The sequence below is a fragment of the Meles meles genome, chromosome 13, assembly GCF_922984935.1.
Source record: "Meles meles chromosome 13, mMelMel3.1 paternal haplotype, whole genome shotgun sequence".
Taxonomy (NCBI): Eukaryota; Metazoa; Chordata; class Mammalia; order Carnivora; family Mustelidae; genus Meles; species Meles meles.
Window position 1 is genome coordinate 29,721,107 of NC_060078.1, and position 27,227 is coordinate 29,748,333.

At 40.2% G+C, this 27,227-nt stretch overlaps 1 protein-coding gene across 1 annotated transcript in view; it reads left to right on the plus strand.

Annotated features, from left to right (window-relative positions):
- Positions 1–498: 498 nt before the first annotated feature.
- TET1 (tet methylcytosine dioxygenase 1) overlaps positions 499–27,227 on the plus strand; it is a 132,823-nt gene continuing 106,094 nt past the window's right edge. Inside the window, exon 1 of the mRNA XM_046027684.1 lies at positions 499–2,484. Within this exon, the coding sequence (XP_045883640.1) occupies positions 580–2,484 (1,905 nt within the window). The 5' untranslated portion in view covers positions 499–579. The remainder of the gene's footprint in view (positions 2,485–27,227) is intronic.

The window sequence follows — 27,227 nt, forward strand, 5'->3', positions numbered from 1 at the left end:
ATTGGATCTCCAATAGAGTTTCTTGGATTATAATAAGGCTCTTCTTATGGTTTTACCAGTTTTACTGTCCAACACATGACATCTCTGCCTGTGTGGTGATGTGCTGAGGAAAGAGATTAAGAGATAATTTTTTAAGGACCCAAAATTGTAAAGATTGGGATTTGATCTTTCAACTACATGTAACTACAACAGTTGTGGTTTCTAATACGGAATAACCCCCCTTGCTTACCCTGTGCATAGAACTTCATCAACTAAGTCAGTTGTCGCAGTAATTAAAGAGGCTTCATTTGTGAATCCAGGGTTTAAAGGATGTTTTAATATCTTGTGTTTATATTTTCTTTTGCAGTAAGCCTTCTCAGTGCCCTAATTTTGATTAATAATTGTTAGTAGATACTATATTTTAAATGGGAGAATACATAGGAAGAAGACTCACTCCCATTTTTTTTTGTTATTTCAGACCAAAATCTTGTGCCAGTGAGCTCAGCCATGTTGCGTCCAGATTCTCCTCAGAAGTGAGACTTTCCAAAGGACCAATGACTCTGTTCCCTGTGCCCTTTCATTTTTTCCTACTCTGTAGCTATGTCTCGATCCCGCCATGCAAGGCCTTCCAGATTAGTCAGGAGGGAAGATCTAAACAGAAAGAAAAGCTGCCAACTGAAGAAGCCATCTAAGGCAACCAACAAAAATGTGGCATCAGTCAAGACTGTGAGCCCTGGAAAATTAAAGCAATTAATTCAAGAAAGAGATGTTAAGAAAAAAATAGAGTCCAAACCACCTATGCCAGTCAGAAGCCTTCTGACAAGGGCTGGAGCAGCACGAATGAATTTGGATAGGACTGAGGTTCTTTTTCAGAACCCAGAATCCTTAACTTGCAATGGGTTTACAATGGCTCTCCGAAGTACCTCTCTTAGCAGACGACTCTCCCAACCTCCAGTGATCATAGCCAAACCCAAGAAAGTTCCACCTCCGAAGAATTTAGAAAAGCAACATGAATGTGATTATAATGTAGTTACTGACATGGGAGTAAAACACTCAGAAAATGATTCTGTTTCAACGCAAGTCCCCCTAATTGCTTCCGATATAGAGAATCTAATTGGTGTACAAAATGCATCTTTATTTAAAGGTGAGAGCCAAGAGACAACCCAGTCTTGGTCCCAGAGGGTGGAGGGTTCCAAAGTAAATGTCTCCACTCAGAGTGATCCTGTAGTAGAGATTGTTTCTGGGTCATCAGAAGAGACACATGGGGGTGAAGGACTATTCTCTAAAGAGACTTTGAATGATATCAATGATTCCCCTAGAGTGTTCACTCAGGACACTCTGTGTGCTCCTTTGCTCCAAAGAGCAGCCCTCAAGGTTACTTACGAAGGAAACTCCAGTATTCAGTTAGAAGATTTGGGTTCACGAGTAGAATCTCTTAAGCTGTCTGATTCTTACCTGGATCCCATCAAAAGTGATCGTGATTGCTACCCCACCTCAAGCTTTAATAAGGTTGTACCTGAATTGGACCTTAGAAACTGTTTGTCCATTGGTGGGTCCATATATCCTACCTCATTAATAAAACTCCTCTTGGCGAGCTCAGAACAAGAAACCCTTGGTGCTAAACCGGATCACCAAGAGGTACTCAAAGCTACCCCAGATCAACCAGAAATTCCTGATACCACCCCTGTCATAGGACAGGCTTTTAGTGCTGTCCCACGTCCGTGGGAAGTTCCTGGTGCTAACATAATTCATGGAGAGGCTCTGGATGAGACCCCAGACCCACCAGAGATGCCTGGTGCTATTCCAGTCCAAGGAGAGGTCTTTGGTGCTATCCTAGACCAACAAATCCTTGGAATGGGTAATGGTACTGCCTCTGACCCGCCTATCTTTCTTCCTGCTCCTCTAAACCCAATTGCTACCTATAATGCTCTCCCAGAATGGCCTGAGCCCCAGAGCACTGTTTCATATGGGCTTGAGGTCCAGGGCGCTGTGCAGATTTTGCCCTTGGGCTCTGGTCACACTCCTCAGGCATCATCAAACTCAGAGATAAGTTCGGTACCTCCAATAATGACTATTAGCAATATAGAAAATGAGAAACAGGTTCATATAAGTTTTCTACAAGCTAACACTCAGGGGGTCCCGTTAGCCCCTGAGCGAGGACTCTTCCATGCTTCCCAGGGCATTACCCAACTCTCCCAGGCTGGTCCCAGCCCATTGGAAGGTGGGAGCTCCCAGATGGGCATGACCAGCGTGGCTGACATCAACACCACAGTGGTGTCCAGGCCAGTGTCACTCGTCGGTACCTCTTCTCCTTCCTATACAACTTTGCTACCTACTTTGGAAAAGAAGAAACGAAAGCGGTGTGGGGTCTGTGAGCCCTGCCAGCAGAAGACCAATTGTGGTGAATGTACTTACTGCAAGAACAGAAAGAACAGCCATCAGATCTGTAAGAAAAGGAAATGTGAGGAGCTGAAAAAGAAACCATCCATCATCGTGCCTTTGGAGGTGAGTAAATCCCCACAGGCTTGGAGATGCCTATGGGGCTCCGTAGAGTGATCTATGCAGCGACTAGTTGATTCAGTATTACGTCCTTTGCCTTTGGTAACATTTTATATTATCTATAAGAATTTGTGGGTCTACCTGAAGTATTTCTTGTCCAGTGAGCAGTATCTTAGCTTATTTTTAGAATTTGTCTCAGAAAACAAGAACATAAAGTTTTTCCGTTATGGGATTTGATGGAGACAGGGAAATGACATGAAATGTGGTTTTGCAAAGATTTCCACTATGCCTTATTTTGGCTAGTTGTGTGTCTTTTATGGAAGTTACAGATTTAACTTAAATTTAAATTTAGAGTGGAACAAATTAATTAACTCCCTTGCAGCTTGAGGAACCAGTGGATTAAACTTCTTCTCTTTTGAAAGAATAAAACTGTCTCTGTATCCTTCATTTTGAAACTTTGCCTTTGAAGGTATAACAATAATAAAGCTTTCATCTTAACTTTTGGCAGATGATTTCCGCCTGATTCACATATCCCTTGTGCTTGTTAGGATTATCAGAAGTTCAGAATGGTTTGTAAACTCCAAAGTGATACATTGGTTCTCATTATTACAGTTTATGAGCCTCAGGTACTGAAAATATTGGTTGGCTTGGACTTTATTTAAAGGATTTTATGGAACTTGGTTAATACTTGATTTTCAGACCTGTAAAACCCATGCCAACTACGGTGTTAATGATTTTTAGATCACTCATTCGAAGTTACGTTTATTTTGTGTACAAAATAGTAGATACAGTAGATATAGTACCTACAGTAGTAGGTACAGTAGAATAGATTAATTTAAAAGTATTGTGAACTTAAACGTAGTCATTCTTTTCTATTTCACTCTTAAATTATCTGTCCCCAAATGCTGACTTTCTACTGGACCCTTTGCAAACAAGGTCGGACATTTAACTGATCATGTATTAATGGGCATTTGAGGTATTTCTAAAATATTCTGGCATTATAAACCTTACTGCAATGGATAATTTTATTCAAGTCCACTTCACATATGTGGGAGTGGCCAGCAGTGGTTTACAAACATACATCTAAACCACTAGCAGCAATATCTTACAGTTCCATGTTTGTAACATTGCCAAATGGCATCATTGCTGAACGTACTCACTTGATCTCTAATAGGTATAGTCCAATTTGTTTTTTTTTCTAAACCTGCTCCTCTTTTTGCGTTATGTATTTGACTTAATGATTGACCATCTATGCGGTCACCCAAAATGGAAAATTCAGTTATTTTTGAGGCCTTCCTCTCACTTTTCTAGATTTCTTGTTCTAGGAGATCGGAGCACTCCTACCTTTCTATTTTCTTGGCTACTTCTGTAGTTGATGTCTTTTTCTTTTATTGGGACAGTTTTAGTGTTCTCTCTCTTATCAGCAAGTATTTACTGCACTTCTACTCCAGGTTGTGCACTGGGGATATTGTCGTGAGTGTCCCAGCTAGAAGAGAAGTCAGGATGTTGAACCTCTTAAGTGCAGTTCAAGTTCTCTTCCTAAAATGCTGATGATTCTCCTACTTAAATACATTTAGTGCTCTACTCTGTGTGATGTATCTCACTCAAAACAAAACAAAACAGAAATAGAGAAGAGCTCTTTGTGCCTTCCAAGTATAGATGAAGACTGCTTTTTTTTTTTTTTTTTTTTTTTTTTTTTTTTTTTAAGAGAGACAGCCAGAGGGAGAAAGATGAGAGGGGTGAGGGGAGAGGGAGAGGGAGAGAGAGAATCTCAAGCAGACTCCACTGAGCATGAAGCCTGATGTAGGACTTGAGATCCCATGACCCTGAGATCATGATTTGAGCCACAATCAAGAGTGAGATACTGGGGCACCTGGGTGCCTCAGTTGGTTGAGCAGCTGCCTTCCCCGCTTAGGTTGTGATCCCCGGAGTCCTGGGATCGAGTCCTGTATCTGGTTCCCAGCTCCATGGAGAGTCTGCTTCTCCCTCTGACCTTGTCCCCTGTCATGCTCTCTCTCATTCTCTCTCTCTCAAATAAATAAATAAAATCTTTTACAAAAAAGTGAGATACTTAACCCGCTGAGCTGCCCAGGTGCCCCCCAAAAGATTTACTTTTATCACTTACAAAGTTGATTCCAAAGAATGTATTTGGTTGTCCTTATACTGAACCCTGGTTCCAGATAGACCAAAAGTTCATGGAGAGGCAGAGGAGAATACAGGGAACACTTCTTTGAGAAGTGTTCCCTGTATTATGAGAAGTATTCATTCCCTGAGAGACCAAAGAACAGTTGTATACTCTTGTTACTGGTTTCTTTGCTTAATATTCATCAATAATATTGTTTATTCATTTTTATTGCATTATGGTGTTCCATTGTATGTTTAAATCACAATGCATTAATCCATTCTCCTGGTTTGTTTTTTTTAATTTTTAAAAGATCTTATTTATCCATTTATCAAAGAGAGAGAGGGAGAACCCATAATCAGGGAGAGTGGCAGACAGAGGGAGAAGCAGGCTTGCTGCTGAGCAAGGAGCCTGATGCAGGACTCGATCCTAGGACCTTGAGATCATGACCTGAGCCAAAGGCAGACATTTACCCGACTGAGCCACCCTGGTGTCCCCAATCCATTCTACTGTTTAATGTGCACATTGTCATAAGTGTCTTTTGGTGAATATATGTGTGCATTCTAGTGAACAGATTTCTGGGAGTGGAATTGCTGGGTCACCGAATATAAATGTGTAGCTTTCATGGATATTATTCAGCAACTGTGGTTGTTCCTGTTCAGATTCTTCATCAGTATGTATGAGAGTTTCACTAGCTCCACATCCTTGTCCACACTTGGTATTTTCTGTCTTGTATTACTTGAATCGTTTTGTTGGGTGTGTAGTGGCATCACTACATTGGACTCATGAATTTGAGCTACTTTGCTTCTTAGTCATTTAGATATTGTCTTTGTCTATTTTTAAATGGGTTTTTCTGCCTTTTCATTATTGCTTTATAAGAGTTCATTGCATTTTATTGATATAAATTCTTTGTTGAATATTTGATTGCATAGATCTTTACTTATGCCGTGACAACTTTTCACTCACTTTATCCTGCTTTTTAATGAACAGAAGATTTTAACTTTAATGTCCAATTTACCAATGCTTTCCTTTATGTCCTGGTTAAGAAAATTTTGTCTATTTCTTGCCCATTCCAAAGTCATGAAGATGGTTTTTGCTTCCTTCTAAAAAGTTACTTTTAAAAAAATTTTTTTTTAAGATTTTATTTATTTATTTGACAGAGATCACAAGTAGGCGGAGAGGCAGGCAGAGAGAGAGAGGAGGAAGCAGGTTCCCCACTGAGCAGAGAGGCTGATGTGGGATTTGATCCCAGGACCTTAAGATCATGATCTGAGCTGAAGGCAGAGGCTTAACCCACTGAGCCACCCAGGCACCCTTAAAAAGTTACTTTTTTAAATCTTTTCACATTTAGGTGTAAACTATATCTGGAATTGACTTCTGTGTGTAGTGAGGAGTCAAGAGTGATTCTCTTTCGTATGGATCTCTAATTGACTGGCACCATTAGTGAAATGACCATCCTTTCCCTGTTACTACAGTCTCATTTTTGTCATAAATCAGGTGATTGCTTAGTTCTGAGTCTATTTCTAGACTCTGTTCCATTGGTCTTTTTGTCTATCCTTATGTCTAAACTCCTCATCAGTAGGCTTTATAATTGTAACAATTACACTGGTAGTCTAAGTCCTTCAGCTTTGTTCTTCAGTACTGATTTGGGCTATTTCTATTGTTGTTCTTTGCATTTTCATTAACATTTTGAATCAGCTTGTAAATTTCCACCAGAAACTCTGTTGGGATTTAAATGTGATTATGTTGAACCTATACATCAATTTGGAAAGACTGACATTTTTACAATATTGAATCTTGTAGTCATCTTTATACCTTTTTTAAAAAAAGATTTCATTTATTTATTTGACAGACGGAAATCACAAGTAGGCAGAGAGGCAAGCAGAGAGAGGGGGGAAGCAGGCTCCCCACTGAGCAGAGAGCCTCATGTGGGGCTTGATCCCAGGACCCTGAGATCATGACCTGCGCTGAAGGCAGAGACTTTAACCCAGTGAGCCACTCAGGTGGCCCTGATAGTTTTTAAATATATTTATTTGATGTTAGTATTAATGATTGAAGTCCATACACTTTGATGACTAAGAATACTGCTAAGCAAATATATTTCATGTATTTTTATGTTCCTTACATAAGAATTATTTTACTTATTGAGAGTTGGAGTGACAAATAGAAAATACATTTATAATTTTAAAATATTAATATTTTTATTATTATGTTAAACAAGTGTACACTTTAAAAACAGAATTGTAAGGGGCACCTGGGTGGCTCAATGGGTTAGCCTCTGCCTTTAGCTTGGGTCATGATCACAGGGTCCTGGGATGGAGCTCCCCCATCACATTGGGCTCTCTGCTCAGCAGGGAGCCTGCCTCCCCCTCTCTCTCTGCTTGCTGTTCTGCCTACTTGTGATCTCTCTTTCTGTCAAACAAATAAATAAAAATCTTCAATAAAAAAAATAAAAACAGGGGCACCTGGGTGGCTCTGTGGGTTTAAAGCCTCTGCCTTCAGCTCAGGTCATGATCCCAGGATCCTGGGATTGAGCCCTGCATCGGGCTCTCTGCTCAGCGGGGAGCCTCCTTCCCCTTCCGGCTCCGTCCGCCCCCTCACCCCGCCCCCACGCCTGCCTCTCTGCCTACTTGTGATCTCTGTCTGTCAAAAAAAAAAAAAAAAGAGTAAAAGAAAATAAAAACAGAATAGTTAGAATTCTTTTTCTAAAATATACTTAGCATATGCCACTTCTCACAAAGTTAACTACTGATGTCTGAGATAGGTAACAACAATTTTTTACTTACCTTTTTTGGTTATAGATTACATTTTCATCTCCCACAAAACCATAATTTTTTTATTTGTACAAAAAGGTGGTTAGATAGTCTTCCCAAAGATATCTTTAAGCCAAGAGATAAAATGGTATTTTTCTGCCAAGTTTAGTTCAGCTTACTTTCTCTGTATTCAAAAATATAGATAATTAAAGCCACTAAATTTATAACTTATTGGCATCTAGGAATTTGCTCTTGGCTAGGTTTACTTCAAATGTATTTGTAATTGAGCATTGTAAGACACATTTTAAGTCATATAGGATTGTTTTTCTATTTACTGTATAATGTTAGAAGTGGGGGGAAAAGGGGGCCCCTGGGTGGCTCAGTGGGTTAAGCCTCTGCCTTCAGCTCAGGTCATGATCCCAGAGTGCTGGGATCGAGCCCCATATCGGGCTCTCTGCTCCGCAGGGAGCCTGCTTCCCCCTCTCTCTCTGCCTGCTTATGATCTCTGTCTGTCAAATAAATAAAATATTTAAAAAAAAAAAAAAGAACTGGGGGAAAAAAAGGAAGGGGTGCCTTTTAGAGACAGAGAGTAGGTATGTGATCAAGATACACTGGCTAGTAATTTTTAGTGTGTGTAAAAAGGAAAGTAAATAAAACATAGTTTGTAGATATGTTTCTGAAGGCAGGGTATTGAATTATATATCTGTAGCTTGATAATTTGGGTATAGTACATCACACATTTAATAAATGAGTAAATGAGCAGTTGGTAAGTTGGTTGCTAAAGTGAAAAAATCTCTTATATTTACTCTAGTTAATAAGCTTTTCCCAAAATATAGAAGATATTATATGTTTGATTATATCATTATGATTATTTTGTCTTTTAAAAATGTATTTATTTATTAGAGAGAGAGCTTGTGCAGGTGACTGCCTGTGGGGGCAGGGGGAGTTGAAAAGGATGGGGTGGGGGGAGGGGTCCAGGGAGAGGGAGAGAGAGAGAATTCCAAGCAGTCTCCTTGCCCAGTGCAGGAGCCCAACCCTGGGCTTAATCTCATGACCCTGAGATCATGACCTGAGTCTAAACCAGAGTCAGACACTTAACCAACCAACCAGTCACCCTATTTTTTTCAAGATTGTGTTTTTAGGTAATCTCTGTACCCAATGTGGGGCTCAGGCTTACAATTCTGAGATCAAGAGTCACATGCTTTACAGACTGAGCCTGCCAAGCCACCCCTGTTTGGTTAGAGTAAATAGCAGTGCAGTAGAAAACACTGTAAAATGTGCTATTTGTTATCATGTCGTCTTCTGAGCTAATGCAAATTCTACCTGGGAAAATAGTATCTCCAAAGTTTGTGCTTGAAAAACTAAAAGTTGAGTAGTAGTGTATGAATCAAACCGAACCACTGACTGACCAACTGGTTCCGGAGATATCATTTCAGAATTGGTTGACATACTTGTTTTTATTTTATTTAATCCATTTTATTTTATTTTTAAAAATATTTTAAAAGATTTATTTATTTATTTGACGCACAGAGAGAGAGGAGATCACAAGTAGGCAGAGAGGCAGGCAGAGAGAGATGGGGAAGCAGGCTCCCTGCTGAGCAGAGAGCCCCATGTGGGGTTCGATCCCAGGACCCTGAGATCATGACCTGGGCCGAAGGCAGAGGCTTAACCCACGGAGCCACCCAGGTGCCCCTATTTAATCCATTTTAGTGGGAGTGGGGTGGGATAAGCCTCTCTTGGAGACTGCTTTTTTTACTTCTTTTTTGATTTTAATTTTTTTTTTTTTAAAGATTTTGTTTATTTATTCGACAGAGAGAGAGATCACCAGTAGGCAGAGAGGCAGGCAGAGCGAGAGGAGGAAGCAGGCTCCCCGCTGAGCAGAGAGCCCTATGCGGGGCTTGATCCCAGGACCGGAGCGGAAGGCAGTGGCTTAACCCACTGCCACCCAGGCGCCCTATTTTAATTTTTTTTGTTTATTTTTTAAGATTTTTATTTACAGAAAGAGTGCATGTGAGAGCGCTTGTGCATGCACAGGTGGGGCCAGAGAGGAAAGGATAGGGACAGGCAGACTCCATACTGAGCACGGAACCCACTCGAGGCTCAATCCCATGACCCCGAGATCATCACCTGAACTGAAATCAATAGTCAGACAGTAACCGACTGAGTCACCCAAGCACCCCTGACCCCTGCTTTTTAGTGTTTTTAAACAGTCAGATCTCGTTGTGGTTTATGTTGTGTATGTCATATGGAACAAATTTTTGCTACCGACTCTTTCAATTGAGGGCAGATGTTCTATGTCCTCAAATATGCCTTTAAGGAATCTCTTTGAATCAGTACTGAATCTTCAGTAGTATACCTCATCACACAGCTGACCATAGGGGAAAAAACTCTATGGTGTCTGGGATCCTGGCATGTGTAAACCCCAAGTATGTCAACAAAACCATGCTGACTTTGATTGGTTCTGATCTGTGGGTGTTAATTTCTGGAATCTTGTCAATATGGTTCAAATCTTATCTTGACACTTTGTGTACATCATCTTATCCAAGAAGGAAAATGTGTGAAAACTGCTTAACACCTTCATCTAGTGTCAGCGTAATCCATATTATACTGTTATATAATAGTGAACACCGTAGTATGGTACCTGTTTACTCTGCCATAGAACTTAACTTCGTATCTCTTTTGTTGGTCAAACTCTGTGGGGTTTTTTGTTTGTTGTTTGTTATGGTTTTTGTTTTTTATTACAGTGTAGTATTTTAAGAGCTGGTGGTTTCAAAGCTGCAATATATGTTCTCTTTATAAAGTAGCCAGTCATTGTTGAGCTGTGATGGATGTACCGGGAAGGAGAGAAGGCGAGATCTTACCTTTTGCGTTATTATCATACTAAAATAAGATACAGCTAGCAAATGAATCAAACTAATCAAACCAATTCAGGTCATTACTTTGATAATGAGACTCAGTGCTCTAGTCATGAGTATCCAGAAAGTCTTGGCTAATTGTCTTTAGTTCTTCACGTCTGCTATGAAAGAAACAATAAAATCTTGCCGTTTTCCGATTTAATTATTTTTCATTAATACTAAGTCACAGGGGCACCTGGCTGGCTCAGTCAGAAGAGCAGGAGACTCTTGATCTTAGGATTGTGAGTTCAAGCCCTATGTTTGATGTACAGATTACTTAAAAAGAAAAGTAATAAAAAAAGGTACCGAGTCACAGTTTCTAGTTTTATTTTTTGGAGGAAGAGGCAGAGGGAGAGGGAGAGAGAGTCCTTTTATTAAAAAAAAAATTTTTTTTATTTATTTATCTTAGAGAGGGAGAGCAGTAGCACATGAGCTGCCTGGGGTTGGGAGGGAGAGAGAGAATCAACAAGTAGACTTGCGGCTGAGCGCAGAGCCTGACCTGGGGTTCAGTCTCATAACCCCCACCGAGATCATTACCTGAACTGAAACCAAGAGCCCTGTGCTCAACCTACGGAACCACCTCAGGCGCCCTAAAGAGAGGGAATCCTCCACACCCTGGGTTGAGCTTAAAGTGCTCCATCTCAACCCTGAGATCCTGACCTGAGCCAAAATCAAGTTGGACACTACCCAGCTGAATGGCCCAGGTGCTCCTGAGTCACAGTTTTCTTTTCTTTTTTTTTTTTAAAGATTTTATTTATTTATTTGACAGAGAGAGATCACAAGTAGACAGGCAGGCAGAGAGAGAGAGAGAGGGAAGCAGGCTCGCTGCTGAGCAGAGAGCCCGATGCGGGACTTGATCCCAGGACCCTGAGATCATGACCTGAGCTGAAGGCAGCGGCTTAACCCACTGAGCCACCCAGGCACCCTGAGTCACAGTTTTCAAAAGAAAGTCATAGTGTTCTCCTAGAGAAAGAATAGTGATTAGAAGTGAGATGTTTGTTTATTTGTTTGTTTATTTATTTATTATTTTTTAGAAATGAGATGTTTAAATTACTTTAAAGCCCAAGCCTGGGATTTAGGAGGTACTGGCATTTAATAGGTGCTCAGTAAATGTTTGGTGAACAAATGATTAAATGAATGAATGAATGAAAAAACGAAAATCTTATAAAAAATGGTAAGATTTCCACACATTTCTCACATACCAACGTATCTTTTTAATTTTTTATTTTGTTTCATTTATTTATTTATTTAAATTTTAAAAAATACTTTTAAAGATTATTTATTTATTTATTTGACAGACAGAGATCACAAGTAGGCAGAGAATCAGGCAGAGAGAGAGGAGGAAGCAAGCTCCCTGCTGAGCAGAGAGCCGGATGCCGGGCTGGATCCCAGGACTCTGGGATCATGACCTGAGCCGAAGGCAGATGCTTTAACCCACTGAGCCACCCAGGCGCCCCTAATTTTATTTATTTTTTAAAAAAGATTTTATTTACTTATGACAGAGAGACACAGCGAGAGGGAACACAAGCAGGGCAAGTTGGAGAGTGAGAAGATTCCCTGCTGAACAGGCAGCCCCATATGGGGCCCGATCCCAGGACTCCAGGATCATGACTGAACCAAAGGCAGACGCTTAACAACTGAGCCACCCAAGAGCCCCTTAAAGATTTTATTTTTAAGTAATCTTTGTACCCAATGTGGGGCTAGGTCTTAAAACCCCGAGATCAAGAGTCCCAGGCTCTATCAGCCCAGTCAATCAGGTGCTCTCAGTATAGCTTTTTAAAAAGCATATTGCAAATCATCATTATATCCTATATGTACTTAATATAACATCTTCACAGCTAGTACCCCAGAGCATTTGTTTTTTTTTTCCTATGAATGTCATTTTCAAGTACCAAAGATTAGGATCATGGGATATCCATAACAGAAATTCAAGTAGAGGACTTGAAAAAAAGGTTTTTAGGAATGAAGACAGTGCTTTTTAAAATATGTGTTAAAAAGCTGCTACCGGGGCGCCTGGGTGGCTCAGTGGGTTAAAGCCTCTGCCTTCCGCTCAGGTCATGGTCTCAGGGTCCTGGGATGGAGCCCCACTTCGGGCTCTCTGCTCCGCAGGGAGCCTGCTTCCTCCTCTCTCTCTGCCTGCCTCTCTGCCTGCTTGTGATTTCTCTCTGTCAAAAAAAAAAAAAAAAAAGCTGCTACCTATGTTGGTTAAAGTTACTGGCATATGCACTTGAAATTGTGACTGATACCATGATGTGAAGTTTGGACAGCTCACAATCATGTATTTTTCTAATTGTAAATGGAAAAACAATTCTAGAAGGATACCTACCAAACAAAACTGTTGGAAGTGTTTACTCTAAGGATAGGTTTTTTTTGGAGGAGAAAGGGCATATTAGGTAATAACATGATTTTAAATTTTTACTTAAAATTTTTTTACATGGTTTGAATTTTTTTATTATGAGCTTATGTTACTTTAAAAAATAATACAGCATACTAAGTCAAAGTTATATAATTTCCATTTAGAAAGTTTAGAAGCAGGACAAAAAATAAACTATAATTCTACTACTTAGAGGCAACCGTCATGGGTATATTAGCATATTTGCTTCCAGTATTTTTTCTGCATTTGAAAAATAACATAGTTGAAGTCAAATGGGGTAAATGTGTTTCTTCTCCTTTTTTCACATTTTGCCTTGTATTTAACATTTTATAAAGATTTGAAAACTATGTGCAAAATACTCTCTTAGGTAAATGAACACAACCCTACTAAATTAATTTTCATTGCTGGATGCTTCAGTTTCTTACAGTTTTTTGTATGATAGTGAACTTCTTTCAGGATAAATCTTCCTTTACATTTCAGATTATTTTCTTGACACTGGAATCATTAGTCCCTTATTTCCAGCTAAAAGTATTAGCATAACCAAAATATTTAGTGTTTTTCTAATGAGTTACTGCCTAATGGTTTCTAAATCTTTACCACTTTTAGAAACCCAAGTTTTATATTTATAGTACAAGTATCTTTTGGAAAGTCAGGTTTATTTCCTTCTCTGAAAATGAGAAACTGAAATTTCTATTACATTTTTTTTTTGGTTAACACATCTTAGTTGCCTTCTCAAAGGTGGCGATTGAGGTAGCTCTATATTCTAATTAATGACTGGGTACTAGCCAGATCAGATTAGGTACTTGGTGAATTTTTAGCTACCATGGAAAAACCAGAATTTTAAAATTATTGTTACTGTATTAGATTAGTTTTTTAAGTCCTGCTAAACTTGCCACATGCTTTTTTGGTTGCTAGACAAGAATCCCTGGGATGAATTTGATCCTGGTTTGAATGATCTCAACACTCATACAACATTTCAGTAATCATAAAAATAGAATTTATACATTAGAGTTTTTTTTTTAAAGATTTAGTTACTTATTTTCGAGAGTGAGGGTGAGGGGCAGAGGGAGAGACTCGAGTAGACTCTGACTGAGTGGGGAGCCCCATGGGGGGCTCTAGCTCACAATCCTGAGATCATGATCTGAGCCAAAATCAAGAGCCAGCCACTCAACTGAATGAGCCACCCAGGCGCCCCCCCTACACTCGAGATTTTTTAATGTGGATGGCCTTTAGTATTCTGTGATCCCATTCCCTCAAAATTTTATGCAATATATATATATAATTCCAGTATGGTTAACAAACTGTTATATTAGTTTGCTAAATATTATTTTTATATGCATTTTTCTGGAGAGATGGTCCATAGTTTTTATTAGATTTTGAAGAAATGTAAGTCATGTCTCCTACTCCGCAAAAGAAAAAGAAGTATGAGGATCACACCACTCCTTTAAGCCATTGAAGGAATGAAATTGACAAGTGTTTCTATGGTTAAGGAAAAAACGGTTGTACCGAGTTTTGATATTCCCCTGTGTGTTCATCCGTGTGAGAATGGATCTATTTGTAACATTGTGACAGATCTGGGAAGGAGGGATGCTATAAGGAGCAGAAGTGATGTTGTTAAAAGCCCTGGCAGTGTACCTGCTACATACCAGGTGCTCACTAGGGTAGTAGTTGTTACATCCTTGAAGAGATTTGTATATTCATTTCACTACTCTCAGCCATTTCCCTCTTGCCACTTGATTCATGTTATTTAGAGAAAAGTAATTGAAGTCCTCAGAAGTACCCAGTACACACCATTTTGCAACATCTGCAAAAGCATTTTTCCTGCTGGAGGATTAAGATGCCTTATGAATGAATTGGTTTCACTGTTCCCATGCGACATAGAATTATAGTTGTGGTTTCCACTGAGACGACAATGGTACAGTTATTTTCTTGCCTTTGTATAATGAGAGGGTTTGGTGTTTCTGCTGTATTCTAGACATTTATACTACACAGCTTGTTTTCATATCAGATTTCGTATGCAACACCAGTCTGTGGTGAGTTTTCTGTTAAAGAGCAAAAGTAGGATCAAGGCAAAGGAAGTGGGAAGACAAGGCAGTGGAAGTCCACAGTTTATGTGAGGCATAAAGTTTTGGATGGAGTTAGTACAGTTTAGATTAGAAGATAAGTGTGTACATGGGTGTGGGGGGGTGTGCCTGGGTGGCTCAGTAGGTTAGGGATCTGCCTTCAGCTCAGGTCTTAGTCTCTGGGTCCTGGGATTGAGCCCCACATCTGGCTCCCTGCTCAGTGGGGAGTCTGCTTCTCCCTCTCCCTCTGCCCTTCTGCCCTCCCTGAGCACCCTCTCTCTCACTGTATCTCAAAGAAATAAATAAAAAATCTTAAAAAAAAAAAAAGAAGTATGCATGTGTGTGTGTTCTATACCTGTAGGAGTAAGTAGCTTCTTTAGGCGTTAATTCAAAATTGTAGGGAGATTAGTGTACTAGGCAACATAGAAATTAAAGTGCCTACTTTATTCACCCAATTCCACTTTCTAGTGCATTATGAGATGTTCAAACCAACAAAAATCAAAAAAACAAGGAAAACAATATAATAGCATTTTTCTCTTTTGTCAAAGAACTAATAACTTAGGGAACTCTGTCTTCATTGCTCATTATATACATAAGATTTTTTTAAAAATTAAACTTCTTTGACTTGAAATAAGAAACTGGCAAAGGGAAGAAAGAAGAAAGAAATGAACATTTAACACTGTGCTCAATAGGTAATCGTCTTAATATTACCATATTTGATCCTGACAGTGTTTGAAGTAGAAGTATTAGCACTCTCATTTTGCAGAGTGGGAAATAGAAACACACTTTAAAAATTGTGTTTAATTCCCATGGCTAGCAAGTAGTAGAGGCACTGTGATAAAGGAGAATTAAACAATCTCAATTTTTAAAAAAATTGAAATAGAGTTCACATAATAAAATTCATTCTTTTAATAGTGCACAAGTCACTGATCTTTAATATATTTACAAGGTTGTGCAACCATCACCACAATCTAATTCTGGAACATTTTCATTATTCTAACAGAAATCCTGTGCCACTCAGCAGTCACTCTATTCTCCCCTCCCCCAGCTCCTGGCAACCACTAATCTGCTTTTTGTCTCTGTGGATTTGCCTGTTCTGACATTTCATGTAAATGGAATCATACAGTATTTGGTCTTTTGTGTCTGGCTTCTTTCACTTAGCATGATGCTTTCAAGGTCCATCCATGTTGTACCATATATCAGTACTTTGTTCCCTTTTGTGGCTGAATAATATTTCCTTTGTATGAATAAACCATAGTTTGTATACACATTCATCAGTTGATGGACTTTTAGGTTGTTTCCAGTTTTTGCCTATTATGAGTAATGCTATTATGAACATCTGTGTACAGGTTTTTGTGTAGACATGTGTTTTCTGTTACATTGTATATATTCCTAGAAGAGGAATTGCTGGGTCAAATGGTAACTTTAAATTTAAGCAATTACCAAACTGTGTTCCAAAGTAGCTGTACCATTTTGGATTCCAACCTGCAATGTATGAGGGTTCTAATTTTTCCACATTCTCACCAACACTTGTTATTATCTGACTTTTTGATTATTGCCATCCTAGTGAGTATGAGGTGGTATCTCATGGTGGTTTTGATTAAGGAGGTCAAGCATCTTTTCATGTGTTTCTGGACTACTTGTATATCTTCTAGGAATACTTTGCAATTCTGTTTTAGTCTTTTTGGTCTGTAACAGAATACTACAGACAGGTATCTTGTGAATAACAGGAAAATATTGCTCAAAGTTCTGGAGGCTGGGAAGTCCAAGATCAAGGTGCCAGCCTGGTCAAATTCTGGTGAAGGCCCTTTTCATAGTTCACAGATGGTGCCTTCTCACTATTTCCTTACTTAGTGAAATAAGTGAAGGATCTCTCTGGAGCTTCTGTTATAAGGCACTAACCCCATTCATGAGGGTTCCACTCTTAGGACTTAAACATTTCCCAAAGAACCCATCTTCTCATATCACATTGGGCATTGGGATTTCAACATAAATTTTGGGGGGACAGAAACATTCAGACCATAGCAAAGTCCTTTGTACATCTATCCTTATTTATTTATTTTTAAAGATTTTGTTTATTTATTTGACAGAGAGAGAGATCACAAGTAGGCAGAGAGGCAGGCAGAGAGAGGGGGGAAGCAGGCTCCCTGCTGAGCAGAGAACCCGATGTGGGGCTCGATCCCAGGACCCTGAGATCATTACCTGAGCCGAAGGCAGAGACTTAAGCCACTGAGCCACCCAGGTGCCCCATCCTTATTTATTTATTAAATATTTATGTATTTATTTGACAGACAGAGATCACAAGTAGGCAGAGAAGCAGGCAGAGAGAGAGGAAGGGAAGCAGGCTCCCTGCTGAGCAGAGATCCCGATGTGGGGCTCAATCCCAGCACTCTGGGATCATGACCTGAGCCGAAGGCAGAGGCTTTAACCTACTGAAGCACCCAGGCACCCCCCTTATTTTTTAATTGATTTTTTTTGGGTCCATCTTTATTTTGTCCATCTTTATTTTTATTTTTTAAAAGATTTTATTTATTTGAGAGAGTGAGAGAGAGAGAGAGTGCATGAGAAGAGGTGGGATCAGAGGGAGAAACAGACTCCCCACTGAGCAGGGAGCCTGATGTGGGGCTCAATCCCAGGACCCCAGGATCATGACCTGAATCAAAGGCAGTGGCTTAACCAACTGAGCCACCCAGGCGCCCCTTTGTCCATCTTTAAATTGGCTTGTTTTCTGTTGAATTGCAAGTGTTCTTTATATGTTCTGTATACTAGACCCCAATCAGATAGGTCATCCACAAATATTTTTCTGAGAATTGTCCTTTGAAACACAGAAAGTTTCAATTTTGATGAACTCTATTTTATTTTATTTTTTTCCTTTGGTTGCTGTGCTTAATCTCTAATTTTGTTATTCAGTTCCAAGTGAACTTCACTTTTTGCTTTGTAGAAATGTCACGGACTTGACTGAAGAGGATTTTTTTTTTCTTGCCCTTCATTTCTCTCCCTGTGCAGTGCCTGGTATTTAGTTGTCACCAAACAGATGTTGGTGGAATTGAATGATACTCATCATAGATGTGGAAGTGGTATGCAATCAACTTGATATCTGAAGGGGTTAATAACGACTATCATGTTTCGAGTACTTACAACGTGCCAGATACTGTTTTAAGCACTGACATACTCATTGTCTCATTTAATTCTTTCAACAATCCTATTGAAATCTATATTCTTCCCCCAAGGTATAAAGTCAGCCACTGAAGCTTAGAGAGGGCAAGTAACTTGCCTAAGACCAAACAGGTGATCTAGGATTAGAACCCATGGCTTGGATGGTATGTGCTCGTTTTCACCACCGTGTTCTTGAGCTTGAGCAACAATCAGAATGTGAAGAACCCAGAGGATGATGCTTTCCAAAGCAGTGGGACCAAGAGCCGGATTTGTGAATAGTCATGTTAAGGGTATTCATGCTATCTTTTGGACTTGTAAAACTTTGAAAGAGAGGTTGTGTAAGAGTCTTAGGGGTTCATTACGCAAAAGTGTCAGTCTTTTTTGACCTGAATCAAATCTTGAAACTCTCTGAGTTTGCCAGTTCCACTCTTTGTATATTTTACTTCCAAGGTTGCATTTCTTTTTAACCATCTTTTTAGTTCTTTCCCTCCATTTTATATTTTTGCTTTAAAATATTTTGACCCTCCCTGGACCTCATTCCCCTCTGAATCTTGGTACTATAATGGTAATTTTTCACTCTAAGGAGATGTTTTTATATTTTGTGTAGCTTTTCTAATTGTCTTTAGCAGGGTGGTTGATCCAAATCACCAATTCTATTATCAATGGAAGTGAAAGTTTCATATTCTTTTTAACTAATACATGTAACATTGTGTTATAATGAAATTGTGGAATTAGAATGCCCAACTCTAGCAGAAATCTTGTTAATACTAGATTTATCTGGGAGAGGTTCTAATGTCCCCAGATAGTGTGTGCTTGAATATCTTCAGTTTTTATAGTAAATGAGTTTTAATTTCTCATTACATTTTTTTCATTACATTTTAAAAAATTCCAGTAGAGTTAACATACAGTGCTAAATTCCTTTCAGATGTACAATATAGTGATTCACAATTCTGTATATCACTCAGTGCTTATCATGATAAGTGGACTCCTAATCCCCTTCACCTATTTCACCCATCCCCCACTCACCTCCCCTTGTCTTTCTCTGACTTCTAATTTCACTTAGAAGTATACTCTGTAGATCCATCCATGCTGTTTCAAATGGCAAGATTTCATTCTTTTTTATGGCTGACTAATGTCTTTATCCATTCATCTATTAATGGGCACTTGGGCTGCTACCGTAATTCGGCTATTATAAATAATGCTGCAGTAAACATTGGGGTGCGTATATCCTTTCAAATTAGTGTTTTCATATTCTTTGGGTAAATACACAGTAGTGGAATTACTGGATTATAGGGTGGCTCTAGTTTAAATTTTTTGAGGAACCTCCGTACGGTTCCTCCGTACGGTATCTATGGTGACTGTACTGATTTGCATTCCCACCAGTGGTCCATGAGTGGTCGTTTTTCTCTGCATCTCTCATAGAGATGAGAGAGCACAAGCCGGGTGAGGGGGTAGGCGCCAGGGATCAAGTCAGAGGGAGAGGGAAAGAGAAGCAGATTCCCTGCAGAGCAGGGAGCCCAGTATGGGGCTTGATCCCAGGACCTGAGTTCATGATATGAACTGAAGGCAGATCTTCAACTGACTGAGCCAGCTAGGCACCCCCACATTTTTTCTTTATTACAGTGTTTCTTGTATTCAGTTTTCCTAACTGGTGACAGTCATGGTTCTCTGTTGCTGCAGTGGAGCCACGTGTAAGCCAAGTGCCATTATCACATACTCTTCGTAGTCATTTAATCCTAAGTCAGCATTTTCCTTCACTAAGTCTTGGGGAGGTTGACTTGCTTAAGGTCCCATATTTAATAGCATCATTGGGCTTTGGACTCACCAGGGACATATGGATCTTGTTTAAAATAATATTTTGAGGAGTGTCAGGGTTCAGTTTATGAACAGTAGTAAAACATTCAGAATCAGGAGTACCTGGGTTGCTCAGTCTTTTAAGCATCAGCTGTTGATTTCAGGTTAGATCATGAGCTCGGAGACCTGAGATCGAGCTTCACATCAGGCTCCAGGTTCAGTGTCTGCTGGAGATTCTCTCCCTCTTCCTCTTCTCCTCCCTACCTCTTGCTCTCATGCTAACTCTCTCAAATGAATAAATAAATCTTTTAGAAAAACATAAAAACCATTTATTTATTTTATTTTTTAAGATTCTATTTATTTATTTGACATAGAGAGACACAGCAAGAGAGGGAATACAAGCAGAGGGAGTGGGAGAGGGAGAAGCAGGCTCCCTGCTGAGCAGGCAGCCCCATACGGGGCTCGATCCCAGGACCCCGGGATCATGACCTGAGCCGAAGGCAGCCATCCGGTGACTGAGCCACCCAGGCGCCCCCATTTATTTATTTTAAACAACAAGAGCTAGTGTGTCTATTTAATAAATATTTGGAAGTCAGGGAAATAAAACATTGTTTTGGGAAAATTGCATTTTCTTAACTAGTATTAAAGGTAAATATCTATGGGGGCACCTGGCTGGCTCGGTTGTTAGAGCATTCCACTCTTGATCTTGGGGTTGTGAGTTGGAGCCTCATGTTGACTGTAGAAATTACTTAAAAAGAAAATCTTTAGGGGCACCTAGGTAGCTTAGTTGGTTAAGGTCAGCTTTAGGCTTTGGTCATGATCCCTGGGTCCTGGGTTCGAGCCCCATGTTAAGTTTCCTGCGCAGTGGGGAGCCTGCTTCTCCCTCTTCCTCTGACCCTCCCCCCACCTCATCTTTTCTCTCTTTCTCTCAAAACAAATAAATAAAATCTTTAAAAAAAAAATCTATTGAAACTCCCTTAGAATAATTTATGCTAAAACATTCCTAATAAAGATAGGCAAGTTGTTTTTTTTTTAAGATTTTATTTATTTATTTAAAAGAGAGAGAGAGAGAGAGATCACTAGTGGCCAGAGAGGCAAGCAGAGAGAGAGGGGGAAACAGGCTCCCTGCTGAGCAAGGAGCCCCATGTGGGACTCGATCCCAGGACCCCGGGATCATGACCTGAGCCGAAGGCAGAGGCTTAACCCACTGAGCCACCCAGGCGCCCCAAGATAGGCAAGTTTTTCATTTGAATCTGCAGTTAGCACAGTGACAACCCTGAGCTCGTATTTTTCTCAAAAAGATTTTATTTATTTATTTGAAAGAGTGTGGGAGAGGTAGGGGGTGGGGAAGTGCAGAGGGAGAGGAAGAGAGAGTCTCAGGCAGACTCCATACTGAGCACAGAATCAGACTCGGGACTGTATCTCAGCACCCCAAGATCATGACCTGAGCGAAATCAAGAGTCCGTGTCTCAAACGACTGAGCCACCCAGTCACTCCTACACTTGTTGATTTCTAAGGTGAAGTGTGATGAAAATAACATTTTTGGTCTTTTTTTATGGCACGTATATCTCTTGACTTCCCAAGGTATTTCTAAAGGCCTTTACCTTGCAAACATTTAAAAAGCTCCCCTTCAAACACAGAAATGGTAGCATGTTAGAACTGTCTCTAGGAAGAACTTTGAGAACTGTTTCTTTATTTTACTTTAAATAAGAGATAATGTGCACATTGAATAAGTGTTCGGCTGTCAGAAAAAATCAAGCAGACTTCGGAAATAATTTTGATTTTTAGGCATTCTGTTACTATAAATATTATAGGCTCGATGGCAAGTTTTTTGGGTTTTGTTTTTCTGGTTCTTCCTGGAAAAAAAAAAAAAATGGTAGTTCCTGTCTTCTCTCTAGCTGAGTTAAGCTCCATGGAAAAGAATTACTCATTAAATCAGAGAAGTGCCTCTGTGCCTCCAATATAGGGGGTAATCTCTTTTCTATTCCTGGCATGAACAAAGAGTACCCCTTACTCCAAACATCAAAAGCATCTGTCCAATACAGTTACTCAGCTGAAAGAATAACTTACTTCCTGGCAGACAAGTTTGCTTCTCTATAGATTGTGTGTAATTCTGACATATAGCCTCAAAAACTAAAGGCATTAACCCTTCCTGGGGCACCTGGCTAGCTCAGTGGGTTGCCTTTGGCTCAGGTCATGATCTCAGGGTCCTGGGATCCCTGCTCAGTGGGGAGCCTGCTTCTGCTTCTGCCCCTCTCACCAGCTCATAACACACTCTCTCTCTCTCACTGTCTCTCATTCTTTCAAATGGATAAATAAAAAATCTTTTTTTTTTTTTAAGGAGTTGACCCTTCCCAAATAACTAATCCTGGCAGAAATTTTACATACATTCATTTCCAAAACATGCTTTTCTCTGATTAGGAGACTTACTTATACAGGGGTGCTTCTTACCTTAAAAATTAGGGTTTTGGGGGCACCTAGGTGGCTCAGTGGGTTAAAGCCTCTGCCTTCGGCTCAGGTCATGATCCCAGGGTCCTAGGATCGAGCCCCACATCGGGCTCTCTGCTCCGCGGGGAGCCTGCTTCCTCCTCTTTCTCTGCCTGCCTCTCTGCCTAGTTGTGATTTCTCTCTGTCAAATAAGTAAAATATTAAAAAAAAACAAAAAAAACAAACCCAGGGTTTTCGAGAGCAAAGCCAAACCAATCACCTCTCCTTAGTTCTTCCCTTGAAAAAGTAGCTGATATTTGTGATGATTTAACAGGAGCATCCTTGTTGGCTTTTGAAAGGACTAATTATTGAAAATTGAAGGATGGAACAAAAAAAGCGCCACATTTCACATTGGAATGATGGAGAATTGAAAGCTAATTATATCTCTTCTTGTGCGAGCACAGTGACCAGCCTTTTTTTTTTTTTTTAAAGATTTTATTTATTTATTTGACAGAGAGAGAGATCACAAGTAGGCAGAGAGGCAGGCAGAGAGAGAGGAGGAAGCAGGCTCCCTGTGGAGCAGAGAGCCCGATGCGGAGCTCCATCCCAGGACCCTGAGATCATGACCTGAGCCCAAGGCAGCGGCTTAATCCACTGAGCCACCCAGGCGCCCCTGACCAGCCTTTTTATATGCCTTGTCCCCTTTGCCTCTTCACGGCCATCGTCTAGGGTGACTTTTCTGTAGCCACAGTGCTACCAGTGTCCTTGCACATGCCATTGCCTTCATCAGGGGCACCTCCCTTTCTTCACTCCCCTAAATTTCACCAACTCCTGCTTACCTCTTTAGGTTTTGGTAGAAAAGTCACTTGCCTGGGGAAGTCTTCTCTGCCTTTCATAGCTTTCTGGATGCATCCCAGATGTTCTACTGTATCATGACTCAGTTTGTGTCTCTTCTGAGTTGATGTGGGCTCAGCACCATTTTTTTTTTTTTTTTAAGATTTTATTTATTCATTTGAGAGAGAGAACTTGAGCCGGGGAGATCAGCAGAGGGGGGAGGGGAAGCAGACTCTGTTGAGCAGAGAGCTTGCTGTGGGGCTCCATCCCAGGACCCTGAGATCATGACCTGAGCCCCCCAGGCGCCCCATGGCCCAGCACCATTCTGCATATTGGAAGTTCCCCAACATTTATTAAGTCCGTTGCATAGGTTTTTAATTATTACTTTTTATTATTAAGTTGTTGAAAGTTAAATGGGGGAAGTTCATTGTAAAAAAATGAATTAACACATTTTGAAGACAATGTTTTTGGGTGTGGGGTCTTTTAAGTTTCAACAGTTTTTTTTAAGATTTTATTTATTTATTTGACATAGAGAGATCACTGTGGCCAGAGAGGCAGGCAGAGGGAGGAGAGGGGGAAGCAGGCTCCCTGCCAAGCAAGGAGCCCAATGTGGGGCTTGATCCTAGGACCCTGGGATCATGACCTGAGCGAAAGGCAGAGGCTTAACCCACTGAGCCACCCAGGCGCCCCAAGGTTCAACAATTTTGATTTAGTTAAAGTTCGGGGATAACTAGATCTAACTTTCTCAAAAGGAAGTTGTGTGGGTGTAAAATGATTTGAGTTTCTCAGTGAAACAATAAATTTTTATGATTTTGCCGTTAGACTTGATGAGACAATGGGATTATCTAAAAACGGAGCATACGATGCTATCTAGTGTCAGCTCTCTGGCAGGAATGACAGGGAGAAGGAGCCCAAAGATACGGAACTTCCTTTAAAAAAAAAAGGATATTACCGATTCCAAAATACACGGGACAGACTAGCAAATAAGAAGAAGCAAACTTCAATATATCATTCATAAAAGGGGACATTTTTCTAAATAGAATCATCCTTTGTGATTTCTTTGTTTTTGACAAAAACCCATAGATATCTTACTGGATTTCTCTGTCCATGTTATGGATCTAGACTGTAGTGGAGTAGGCTTGTCCACTTCAAGGTAGTCCTGAGAATGCCTAAGAAATGGAGGACAGGTGGTATTTCAGCTCCATTAGTCTCTGGCATTATCTCTGGTTCACCTCATTGTCAACAGTTTTCATTTGGCAACTACTGAAGACCATCGCTCACTTGTTCCTTAATTTTTGTTATTGAAAAGCAGTTATTTTTACCAGCAATAACCATGATTGCTGGAGGGTATGGGGTAGTCACTAGGTAGACCTGGCCCCTTAGAAGGAAAAAGGGCTACTGCAGATAAGCCTCAGGGAAGGAAGTGGGGGAGGGAAGCCAAGGAAAGGCTGTTGTGAGGAGATCAGCCCTTTATACCCAGACTATTATTGTTTGCCCAGTCACCCAGGAAGATCTCCTGTTAATCTGAAGTTTCCATGTCTCACAGGAAATAAAACCAAGCTAAGTTGGAGATCGCCATTAGAATTGTGAAAAGAATGAGCTTTCCTCTTCTTACTCTTAATGATTGGAAATTTATAAAACATGGTTCTTGAAATATCTTTACCCAGGTGTCACAGCAAAAGCTATGACCAGCCCCCCCCCCCCGTGTCCCCCCCTCAATATGGGAGAAGAGAAATTTGATTTGGAAGGATTTCATGGAAGAGGAGAGTGTGGCTAATACTGGAAGGATTTTTTGCTGGAGAGGTGTCAAGTTTGAGGAACCGTGATCACTTGAGATTACCTTAGGAGAAAACTCCTGGGCAGTATTTGTATGTGTAGTTTCTTATGGATGCAGAATGGTTTATGTTTAGAAAGAGAAGTAGACTTTTGAAATTACTCACTAATTTGTCTCTGAGGGCACAAAATTAATTTTTTTAAAAGCATACCTAATGTAAGGTTCGTTTAAATACCAGTCTTCTAGAAATCTGAGCTGCTACTCCTGTATCCCAGGTATGTGGGACTGCCTGGGTGGCTCAATAGGTTAAGCATCTGCCTTCAGCTCAGGTCCTGATCAGGGAGGGTCCTGGGATGGAGCCCAGCTTCAGCTCCCTGCTCAGCAGGGAGTCTGCTTCTGCCTCTACCTCCCCCCATCCTGCCCTCTCCCTGGCTTATGTGCACAGGCACTCTTTCTCTCTCTCTCTCTCTCAAAAAGAAAAGAAAAAAAGAAACAACAACAACAAACTGTAGTGTGTGGTTTTGAAGATGTTTCAGTCTTAAAGGTTATTAGGAGTTAGAGAAAGCAGTGTAGACGGTTGGTTATACCTCAGCTCAAGTTAAGTTCTTACTTGCTATGTAATGTGAATTAAGGAATTTTATCTCTTTAAGGCTTAGTTTTTTCAATGAAATAATGTAGTTAGACTCAGTTTTCTCTGATGTTCTTTTTATGTTCTATAATTGTGATTTTTAAGAGAAAAGAGATCTTGTTTTGTAATATTCGAAAGAACCTAATACTTGAGTTATCACAAAATTAAATACATCTCGTGCAACTTAATAATCATGATTCTTTGTGAGAAAAACAGATTTAAGAGACAAAAACAAGTTCTGAAGAAGTAGGACTATAACACAGGGTTTCTTAGTTTCTGACCTGCCATTCTTTCAATAGAATCTAGTTGTATGTACTTTGCCCTAAATAATAAGAGAATGGGAATGCCTCTCCTGCCTCCCAGTTTCTCTGCTAATAATGTCTGATTATTTTCTCCATCAAAGCTCACCATCACCTAAGCCCTAAGCTGAGAGACCATCAAATCACTAAGTATAGGATTTAGAGCAGATGGTCACAACCAATATAGGTTACCAATGTATTCTGTGTTCAAACAAGTACAGACCTTCATAGCGTAGTATCAGTTGGATATTTTGAGTTAATCTTACTTCTGGTCACTTTAATTAACCCTCATATTTAGCTGAGATGAGCTGTGGCTTTATTTATTAATTCATTTTACAGAACACTGCACACAGACCTTCAATGTTTGCTTAGTTGGCCGAGGGCAGCGTTGTATAGCTTCATGGGTGTTCCATGCAGTGAAAATGCTTGTCAGTGGGGCTCTAAAAAGTGGACTTCTCACTGATGTGGATATTCAGTACACCTAACACTCAGAGCCTGGTTTTATTTTATTTTATTGAGACACACATGGATCTCACCGGGAATAGATTGTTTTTAATTTTAGAATTATATGCATTATATATCATGGACCACTTTACTAAATATTGAGCAATCGAGCTCAAGGGAAAACGTTGATGCTTTTTGAAAGTTATATTCAGGGTGTTCAAGGGGGAGAGGTGTAATTTGTAATTGACATACAAGGAACTTTAAGAAATGTAGACTACCCTTGTGTGCACTGCTGACAGGAATGTAGAATGGTATAGCCACTCCACAAGTTTGGTGGTTAGCACCAAGGCTGTGTAACAAACATCCCTGAACCAGCGGCTCCAAGAAGCCCCGGCTACTGATGCTGGCCTGTTCAGAGCAGCTCCTGGCCCAGGATCCAGCAGCAAGGCCCCCTCCCTGGTGGGTGACTGCTTTTCTGTCTTCCTTAAATATTTAAACAGAATTATCATATGATCTAGCAGTTCTTCCCCTAGGTATATATTCAAAAGAATTGAAAGCAGGGACTCCAATAGATACTTCTACCGACGCTCACGGCAGTATTGCTCACAATAGACAGAAGGTGGGAACAACCCAAATGTACATCAAGAGAAGAAGAGATAAACAGGTTTGGTGTATATACACATAGTGAAATACTATTGAGCCTTCAATAGGATGAAATTCTAATACATCCTGCAACGTGGATGAAGCTTGAAAACATTATGCAAAGTGAAATAAGCCAGACACGGAAGGACAGATATCATGTGATACCACTTAGATGCTAGAATAGGTGAATTTATAGCGATAAAAAGTAGCAGGGACTGAGAGAAGGCGGATGAGTTACGGTTGAATGGATAGAGTGTCTGTTTGGGATAATGTAAAGATGCTGGAAATGGCGAGTGGGAATAGTTTCACAACATTGTGAATGGGGGCGCCTGGGTGGCTCAGTCGCTAAGTGTCTGCTTTCAGCTCAGGTCATGATCCCGGGGTCCCAGGATCGAACCCCACTTCGGGCTCCCTGCTCAGTGGGAAGCCTGCTTCTCCCTCTCCCTCTCCCCTAGCATGTGTTCCTCTCTCATGTGTCTCTCTCTGTCAAGTAAGTAAATAAAAATCTGGAAAAAAGAAAAACATTGTGAATGTACTTAATGCTA